The following is a 10,126-nucleotide window of genomic DNA, read 5'->3' as shown; positions in this document are numbered from 1 at the left end:
CTCTGCTGCTGACTACGGTTGCGCCTGCGGCCGCATGTTCCGTCAAAGCGGCGACCTGAAACGCCATCAGTCATTCTGTCGTGGACTGGAGAAATAACAATGCGGTAGCCACGTGCGCGGTGCCACACAATTTCATTATGTGTAGAACAGCGGCTGGTAGAGAGATAGAGACAGACAGACAGACACAGAAAGACAGAAACGGAGGGATGCTGCGCATAAAGAGCGACAGACAGACAGACTCAGAGAGAAAGAGACAAAGCACAGACTGAGGAGAAAACAGACAGAGACAGACAATCAGACACAGAAAGACCGAGACAGAAACAGAGGGACGCACATAATGAATGACAAAAGGAGAAACAGACACAAAGACTCAGAGAGCCAGAGACAGAGGGTCCTTAGGAAGAGACAGAGAGAAAAAAACTGAGAAAGGGAGAGGCAGATCGAGAAGGAAGAAGACACAGAGTCTGAGAGAGAGACAGAAGAAGAGAAGCAAACGGAGAAACAGCGACATAAGTACAGGGCCAAGAAGACAGACAAACATAGAGAGACAAGCAGAGACAGACCAAGACAGGGAGACAGCTGGAGAGTTACACAGACAAACACAGATAGGCAGACAGAAAGGCCGAGACGAAGATTCAGAGAAACACAGAGACAGAGAGAGAGAGAGAGAGAGAGAGAGAGAGAGAGAGAGAGAGAGAGAGAGAGAGAGAGAGAGAGAGAGAGAGAGAGAGAGAGAGAGAAGAAGAGAAGAGAGAGAGACACGCGCACACGCACACACACACACAGAAACAGAGAGAGAAAACTGAGAAAGAGACAGAGAAAAGTGACCGAGTGAGGGACAAAGAGAGACACACAGAGAAAGACTGAAGAAGAGAAGCAGACAGAGAAACAGAGACAGACAGATGGAGACAGAGAAACAGAAAGGAAGACAGACAGATGGACAGACAGATAGGGACAGGCACACGGACAGAACGAGATAGGCAGACAGCTAGAGAATGACAAAGACAGGCATACAGAAAAACCAAGACACAGACAGAGACACATAGACACAGAGAGAGAGAGAGGGGCAGACAGATAGATAGATTAATAGAATAGAGAGACAGACAGACAGAGAAACATGTGGAGACACACAGATACGAGAGATTTCGTTCGTTGGATTTCTAATACTGAAGTAGTATAATACAAGTAGGTAGCAGCATATTGCACACAGATCTAGAGTGCTGAGAGTTGTCGAATGCGGCGAAAGCAGAGTGTAGTAGACACTACTGTACAGGAGTGAAGCAAAGCTGATTTGTTGTAATGCTGCCTGACTGCTTGCCTGTGTGCAATAATGAGGTGAACTCATAAAACAGTGAGCCGAAAAAAATACGATTAAAAAGCCGATTCACAAACCAGGTAGACAGGAAGAGAAGGAAAGATACGTACGCATATACCCTGCACCCGTGCACGCACACACACACACACACACACACACACACACACAGAAGGGAGTTGATAGGTGGAGAATTGCGAAAACAGGGGACCCAGTGTGCCCTCAAGCCAAGGAGATAAAGAGATAGAGATAGATAGAGAGATATTTTTGGCACAGTATATTCGGCCCTGGTTTAAATATGGCTTTGGAATTTATTTTTCATTGCAATCAGGTTCGGCCTCATTTCTCTGTGCTGTGCTAATGAGTCCACAAAGGACGAAACAGTTCTGTCCCCAGATTGGATAGATAGATAGATATAGATGAAGATAGAGAGAGCGGGGGGGGGGAGAGAGAGAGAGAGAGAGAGAGAGAGGGAAAGAGAGAGAGACATAGGCAGCTGTCTTGGTCTTTATCATCCGATGTATTCCGTGTGGCGTAGACCAGGTGTGCATTGAGAATCCTTTCACAAGGCATCGCAATAATTATAATTACGGAATTGGGCAGTAATGCGGTGCTAGTCTTGATATGTTTCACTCAGGTCATGTCTGATATCGTTGGCATAAGAGAAAATCAGTGGGTGTACATCCACTGCACTTGCAAACTTGCGTGTCTCTCTTGCGACAAATGCACATGGTACTTGGTGTCTGTGTCAATTGGCTCATTCTGTGGGCGAGTGGTCACTGCCTGAGTTCAATGTCGGAAAAGGTAAGTAGCTCTAGAGTGCAGTATAGAGAAAATTATGCCAAATACGCGGTCATTAGGAGAGACTATACCAGCAACTTCGACTCATATACTTCAATATCTAATTGGATCTGTATAGAAGACGCTGCTCAGTGGTATTGGAGTTGTGGTTGATCAACAGCGTATCTTTTAGGTACATGTGGCATCCATTGGTCTTGTGTGAGTGACACTAGGCATGCAACCGGACAACGTTGGTGAAAGGTTTCATTACCAAAGAACTTGATTGGTTTGCCATTTAGCTTCCTGTGTGTCGTCACATCGTTTCCGTGGACTGGTTTAGATTCTTGCCCACGTTTCCAGGAGTCCAGCCAATTATTAGCAGCCGAAGCTATTTGAATAGCCAGATTATGTCTTCTTATCTGCTCCGCACTCCATCCGCTTGCATCAGTAAGCAATGCAAAAACGTTGTCCCCTGCACAGGCACGTGACTTCTGCAGGGAATTCCGGGAGAGCGTAAAGTGGCAGGACGAATTACCGTGAAGTTGCCACATGATCTGAGTACAATCGTAGCACATCAAGTCTTGACACTACTAGTACTTGTGACATGATCAATTCTGCTATGCTCTAATGCAGACTAGCAATAAGAGGCATTTGTCAGATACTAGTAACCATGAGGTACTGAGATGATTCTCTTCGGCAAGCCACCCACTCTGCAAAAAAATGCGCCAAAATTAATAATCTGTCATCTGCCTGCTCCAACTTGACTGTCCTCCTGACAAGTGAAAACCGCTGGCGTTGTCCGGCCATAAACACCATTATTGGCATCAATCCAACGCATTAATCCAACGCCTTCGTTGCTCCTCATCTCTGCAGCTCATACCAATAGGTCTGGCACGTCGAAAAACAAAAAATACTCGGAGCTACAAGCTACATTTTCAGAGACAGGGAGTTGCAAATGGCAAGAAACCCAGCTTCCCTTCACCTTTGGCATCACGAGCAATGACCATTTATCAGCCAGCAATGTTTTACTAGAGCAAAGGCGCTGGCGGGAACAGAAACAGCAACGTTTCTTTCTCAGCAAAAACAAATAAAAAGGAAAGGAACAAAAAAGGATCAACACCAGGGATTCGTCCATACCCGGTACCCAGGCCAGGTGTGTACTACCCCTGGAAAGGCTCTCCGCGGGAGCTCCCACAGATTGCAGTACAAAAGCCACGGCCAAGTGTCCCACTGAGGTGCGGTCGCTTGCCCGGACCGCTGGGACGCGGACTCCTATATTACTACGTGGACACCTACGAAGAGCAGCCTGTGACGTTTATTTTTTATGACAGAAAATCCGCAAAAAAAGTTGGGCTTGTCCCTTAATTTAGCCTTTCGCCATACTCATAGATCTACCCCCGTACTAGCGTACTCGTAGATCTACTGGCTGAGTTATCTTATTACAACTGTTTTCTTAGCATGACGTCGATTCTGTGAATGTGATGCGTATTTCAAAAAACCAATAGGAAAAAATGTACGAGTCCGTGTTTCTGTCTGTGTCTGTGAGTACGAGTTGGCGAAGCAAGAAAGGAGTAAAGACCTTCCTAAAACATAATCATTGATATTGACACTTTCTTCTCTGAAGTTGAAGAGTGCAACTCACAATCTCTGTTTGCCTTTTTAGAAGGATTTCCGAATTTGGTGATCGGCTGGTTGCGTCATGGAAGTGCAAAAACTGGATGGTACGTGAAGGTCGTGAAAACTGCGAACCCTGCAGCACAGAAAGATCACTGCAACCTGTAGGCTAGCATAACTCAGTACTGTTTGCGCCCAGCCAAGGCTCCGGGGCAGAGAAGAACGAAGTGACTTTGACTAGTAGCGCTCGCATCAACCACCAGCCACTGCAGAGTACTGGATAGTAGTACCGAGCTAGCTGCTATTGAATCCAGAAGTCGCACGAGAGTGTTCATCAACCAACTCGTAGACTGGGTAACTACTTTTAAGTTTAACTTAAATAGAACCTAGAACTTGATAAAACTTGGGACATGGCCTCTCCAGACTGTGACACGGAGCTGCTGAAGTTCCCTCGCACCCAGCACCTGTTCGACGCCGGCGGCAGTGGTGTGTCGCGCGACGACCTGGTGATGGACTCCGGGACGGCAGAGCTGTTCTACACGCCAGAACGAGGACGAGGGGCTGCGGCCGGCGAGATCATCGTGGAGGTGGAGGAGAAAGTCGACGGGGCCAACCTCGGAATCTCGATCGACGACGGCGGCCAGCTGAGGGCGCAGAATCGCTCGCACTACGTCGACTCGAGCACGCACAAGCAGTTCAGTGCGCTGGACGGCTGGCTGGAGGAGCATCGCGGAGAGCTGTACGATCTCCTGTCGCCAGGCAACGACATCCTGTACGGCGAATGGCTGGCGGCGAAACACTCCATACACTACACCAACCTGCCCGATCTCTTTCTGGCATTTGACCTATTCGACCGCCGGGCACAGCGCTTCTGTAGCCGACGAGAGCGTGATCGGCGCCTGAGTGAATCCACTAGCCTGTCGACGGTGCGACTCGTCTATAGCGGACTGCTGCGCAATAAACAGCACGTAAGTAGCTAACCTGTGGGGGTGTTGATGTTGTTGACGCATGACTGTGTGTGTATGGGGGGGGGGGGGGGTTGTGTGTGTGTGTGTATGTGTGTGTGACATGGCCCGACACAAGTGCATTGCCCAGCGGAAGTTGCCTGTGTCACAACAGAAGGGTGCCAGGCAATGTATGAAGTGCATGCGGTGGTTGAGGAGCGCTGGAGGACTGGCTGTGCATCGCTGTCCTGTGTCCACGGATGTCCCCACTGTATCCATTCGCCATGAATCTGACTCTTTGCGATGTGATGTTTGTCGCCGCTCTTTCCGCTCTCGTTCTGGTTTGAGCCGTCATCACTGTGACCGTGCGAAACGGATGTCACGTGCAGCCAGGAACAACTGCTGTCATGAATGCGAGCATTGCGAAAGACGGTTCTCAAGGCCACAGGACTTGCAACGCCATGCCAAATATTGTTGACTTTGCGATTTCTCTCTCTTCTCTTCTCTCTTCTTGTCGTTGTCTCCCGCTTCTGGGAGCGGCGTGGCCCGATAGGGTAGCTGTACATAGTAGTAGTAGTAGTAGTGTGTGTGTATGTGTGTGTGTGTGTGTGTGTATGTGCGTTTGTGTGTGTGTGCGTGTGTGTGTGTGTGCGTGTGTGTGTGGGGAGATGTGCGTGTGTGTGTGTGTGTGTGTGTGTGTGCGTGTGTGTGTCCTTCATGTCGGACACAACATTGTCCCGCTTCCGGGGCCCATGACGTGGCCGGGTCTTGTCCAGTTCGCCGAAGAGGATACACTTTGGCAATGTCGTGTCCGACATGAAGGACCGCCAGATAGTGGACTGGTACGACGTCGCCCAGGATCGCAGAGAGTGGAGATCAGCATGCAGCACCATTCCTCCGACCGAGCCCGTCACCTTAGACTTCGTTTGCACTTGTGGAAAGCGCTATCGCTGTCGCCAGGACTTGACTCGCCACGCCCGATTCCGCTCGTGACTTGAACACTGTTGGTCACTTCGGGACCTGCTATCATCTCCGGATGGGCATATTGTGTGCGTGTGTGCATGTGTGTGTGTGTGTGTGTGTGTGTGTGTGCGTGTGTGTGTGAGTGTGTGCGGCGCGTGGGCGTGGGCGTGTGTGTGTATGGGGGGGGGGGGGGTATATGTGCTTAATGTGTGTTTACTGTTTAATCTCTGAGGGTCTTGCGGTGTGAACTCTGTGCTACGCAATGTAGGTGCTGGACCTTCTGGAGGAGCAGTCTCGGTTCTACGACGGGCCCATCGAGGGTGTGTACATACGCATTGACGAGGATGCGCCGGGAACGACGGCCATGAGACTTCCGCTGGCAGATAGCCATGGGCGAAAGAAAGGTTAGGTGCCGGAGAGAATATTCTCTCTCTGCTTTGAGCGGATGCAGTAAAACCTGTCAGGGTGACCACTGGGATAAGGTGACCACTGGGATAAGGCGACCACCTGTAGCTGTCCCAGAGGACCACTACAACCAGGACCAAGGGATGGTATTTCCAGTCAAATTACACTGGAGAAGGAGACTTGGACGTTGTAACGGAATCACAGCCATTCCGTTCCCCGGGACGCAGGACACAAAGGACAGGTACTCGTTTGTTACATTATTATCATTGACATGACGGAAAAGCAGACTACACTGAAGGACACGGACAAGAAGACTGACAAAAGGACTTTCGACTACAAAATCGCGCATGCTCATATCACACATGCACGCGACTAGACGAGACAGTTTGGGGAATGCAGGAAAACAACACATCATTTTACAACAACGTACTAACGCCTGCAACGTGCAGTGCATCGTGAACATGACATCAACTGGGCACTCCGTCTGGAGAGCATTGCATGCGGGAATTGGCACTCTGACAGGAGGGTATCTCTTGCTACAAATACAGCCTCCGTATCAGGCCTATGGCTATGGAATTTACGTTATAACCTAAGCGTTAGTATAGAGGTTTTGCCGATATCATCTCATTTTGGGGTGAGTTGTACGGAGTGGCAACACAAGGACTGCCTTTGCCACTCCATACAAATTGACAGGATCACTTTTCTAAATCATACAGAGGTACTGTGAATGAGGTCATCGTGTATGCTTTCTACACAGTAGTAACAAATATGTACGTGTGATGTCACCCACTGCATGCAGAACACCCCGGGCGATGACATAATTGTATGCCGGTATCCTGTGCACAATGATGTCATTCTTGCAACTTCTATTGTGCGAGTCGTGTTGTGGAGGGCTACTCCGATCACAAGTCCACTGTACTAACTGATAGCACATTCCATTTGCCTTTGTGTGTGTGTGTGTGTGTGTGTGTGTGTGTGTGTGTGTGTCTGCGTGCGTGTATGTGGGTGCTCTGCTTGGCACTGTGGCAGGTAAAGGCAAAGCGTCCAGGTCTGCCGGAGCTGGTGCATCGGAAGCAGGCCCCTGGCTGCGGTTACGCGGCAAAGTCGTGCGCCCCGACTTCTTGCAGAACATCGAAGAGCAGTGGACGAGGCAGAAATTCACGAAGAACATTGTCACGTACGCATGACACAGCTAGATTTCCCAATCAACCGGCAGCACGACCCTATAACAGACATCTATTGAATGGCAGGTTCACTACCCAGCTGAGCATGTGTGCATGGCAGTACATGTACGGGACTAGACAGTCAACACCAGGCAAACGTCAATCGATCCTTACCTAGATACTCAGTATTATTATGTTACATTTCAATTGCCAGTTAATTTACCTTCAGTTCAGTTCAGTTCAGTTTTTAATGAGTCTCTCAGTTCTGCAACACTGTGACCTTAGTCCTATCCAATTTTACTCTCATAGATGTAACTAATACTAGTTCCTCAGACCTGATATTTTTGATTCATAACTCATAACTCAGTCTAGATTTTTATATAATTTCAAAACGTTTTTACAGTATTTTTAATTAATATGCTGTTTGCAGCTTGAGTAATAGTTTTGTATGATGGCGGATACTACTGTGCACAACTGCCACAACATGGCCACATCACTCCCAGAAGCGGGAGACAACACTCGTTACAGCAAGAACGGAAGGAAAACAAGGGGAGTGATCGACTGTCCCTTTGGGGAAACGCGGACACGAATTCTAAATTCCGCGGAGGGGGGGGGGGGGGGGGGAAGGGGGTCAATCTGCATTTTTTCTGTAGTAAAATCAAAAAATCTGGAACACTTTCTGCAGCTAGCGTGTCACCTTCTTTGAGGATACCGGTGTGGCAACTAGTTGCGTGCTTTGAAGGAGTACTTTTCACACTATTGTCCTTTATATCCTTTGTCGTCACCAACTGAATGGGAGTGAAGAGTCTTGGAGGGACCTGCACTCATGCACCTACACTGGCAACTGCAACGTGCTATAACATATCGCAAAGTAGCTTTCAAGTTTTTTGCTGCTTTACGAGTAGTAATTTTACTGATCTACCCACAAACGTTCAGATTCCGCGGGCAAAAGTGTGGATTCCGTGATTTCCGAGGACGATGGCAATTTCTGCGAAAATTGCCGCGGTCGCGGAATCGCGTTTTTCCAAGGACATGATTGGACATGATTGAGGTGAAAGGGGACCGATCTACACACAGTGTTTCGGCCTCAGGTGGCGTGTGAGGTCCTGTGGGCAGAAGAATCGTTTGCTACATACTCAGGGGCGTAGCCAGGATTGTGGCTGAGGGGGGTGCTCACTGGAAGTGTGGGCCTGCGCCCGAAGGGCGAGAAAAATGGGGGGGTCCGGGGGCCCTCCCCCGGAAATTTTTCGATATTGAGTGCCAAATCCTTCATTTTTGCATCTATTTCATTATTTTCCATTCCACCAATGATTCAATAAAAAGTCAGATAAACAATTTCGCAATTAAATTCGTCAGATTCGGAAATGGCACTGGCACTGCTGCTACTGGTATCTGGTCTCTTCGACTTCCCTCGACTGAAATACTTCAAGATCGACATTTTCATAAGAATCCATTCGACTTGCGGATCACAAAACGACGTTGTCACTTCTCTTTCACTTCTACCAAGTCTAGCTACACAAAGTGTGAGTCTATATACCGGTAGTTGTACAATGCGCAGTGCATCCGAAAACGACCAAACTCACATTCAAAGGCAAAGATCTACACACAACTATACTACCACGGTAGTACTAGTTCAAATTACAGTACCGGTAGTACTACATTGTACTAAAAATTAATAATTTAGCACTACTGCGCCTGTCACCGGCGAGAACATGACTGCATGTGCAGCCATGCATGCAGTCTCAAGTGCAACCTGCATGCGCTACTAGTAATACAGTTGGCCGGGCCCCGTCGTGCAGCGCAGCGTCGTGTGGCGTCGATCTTGTCGACGTCGAGTCTCGATCGCGGGCGGGCGTAGATCCACAGCAGTACGAAAATGGTACCTGAAATTTTTGAGGGGGGTGCTTGGGCACCCAAAGCACCCCCCCTGGCTACGCCACTGTTACTAGTAGGCTACATTGGATGGGCAAATTAGTCCTTTGGTGCATTCGCTATCGTTTGCCTCGAGTACAATTACGGCGGTTAAAACCACCATGACTCTTCATGCAGTGATCACAGGTCGAGCAATGGTGCTGGCAGCAGTCCAAATTCAGGCTGCATCTCGTTGGAACAGCTGGTACTTCGTCCGATGTCTGTCGCTCCACGCAACAATGAAATGCAAAACCGCCAGCGCTTTGAAACCAGCGGTCACAAACTCCACAGTGACGGGCCCCAGGCTGCTAGGCAACTGGTAAGGACACACACACACACACACACACACCTGATCCTGGTAAACACTGCTATTACGGTCACGTGTCCCCTTGCACATACACACACACACTCACACACACACACACACACACACACACACACACACACACACACACACACCTTTGACCTTTGACCTTTGACGCCCATCGCCGGAGGCGATGATAGCAATGCTACGGCAGAAGCCATAGCAACTTGTGCTGGGATTGCACCATTCAATAGCTTGCAAGGCTGAAGAATTGACCGTCACTATTCAGCCTGGTCTACACCATACAGCTATTTGAAGTGACTTTTTCTGGCCAGTGAATCCCTATTTTTGGTCTTTTCCTTTTTTCTTTTTTTTCTTCTTTTTTCCCGCACACACATCACACCACATACTCCGGCATGCACTGGCTGTTGGTAACCACCCAGGAGAATGAAAGAAAAGTCAGGAAGAGTCTGAGAAAGAGAAGAAAGACGTGTGTGACCATAATCGTCGGGAATCGAACCCGCAACCTATCGATTGGAAATCGCTGCACATACCACTGCACACACACACACACACACACACACACACACACACACACACACACACACACACACACACACACACACACACACACACACACACACACACACACACACACACACACACACACACACACACACACACACACACACACACACACACACACGGCTGATAGCATGCACACAGTGCT

At 48.8% G+C, this 10,126-nt stretch overlaps 1 protein-coding gene across 1 annotated transcript; it reads left to right on the top strand.

The window, feature by feature from the left end:
* The first annotated feature begins 3,618 nt into the window (after nucleotides 1-3,618).
* On the top strand, nucleotides 3,619-7,633 carry LOC135823417 (uncharacterized). The gene is made up of 3 exons (XM_065336267.1): nucleotides 3,619-4,674; nucleotides 5,882-6,017; nucleotides 7,048-7,633. The coding sequence occupies exons 1-3, from the start codon at nucleotides 4,117-4,119 to the stop codon at nucleotides 7,203-7,205; spliced, it is 852 nt and encodes a 283-aa protein (XP_065192339.1). The 5' UTR covers nucleotides 3,619-4,116; the 3' UTR covers nucleotides 7,206-7,633.
* Nucleotides 7,634-10,126: the final 2,493 nt, after the last annotated feature.

The sequence above is a fragment of the Sycon ciliatum genome, chromosome 8, assembly GCF_964019385.1.
Source record: "Sycon ciliatum chromosome 8, ocSycCili1.1, whole genome shotgun sequence".
Taxonomy (NCBI): domain Eukaryota; kingdom Metazoa; phylum Porifera; class Calcarea; order Leucosolenida; family Sycettidae; genus Sycon; species Sycon ciliatum.
Note: the sequence above shows the minus strand (reverse complement) of the source record. Positions and strands in the feature narration are given on the sequence as shown.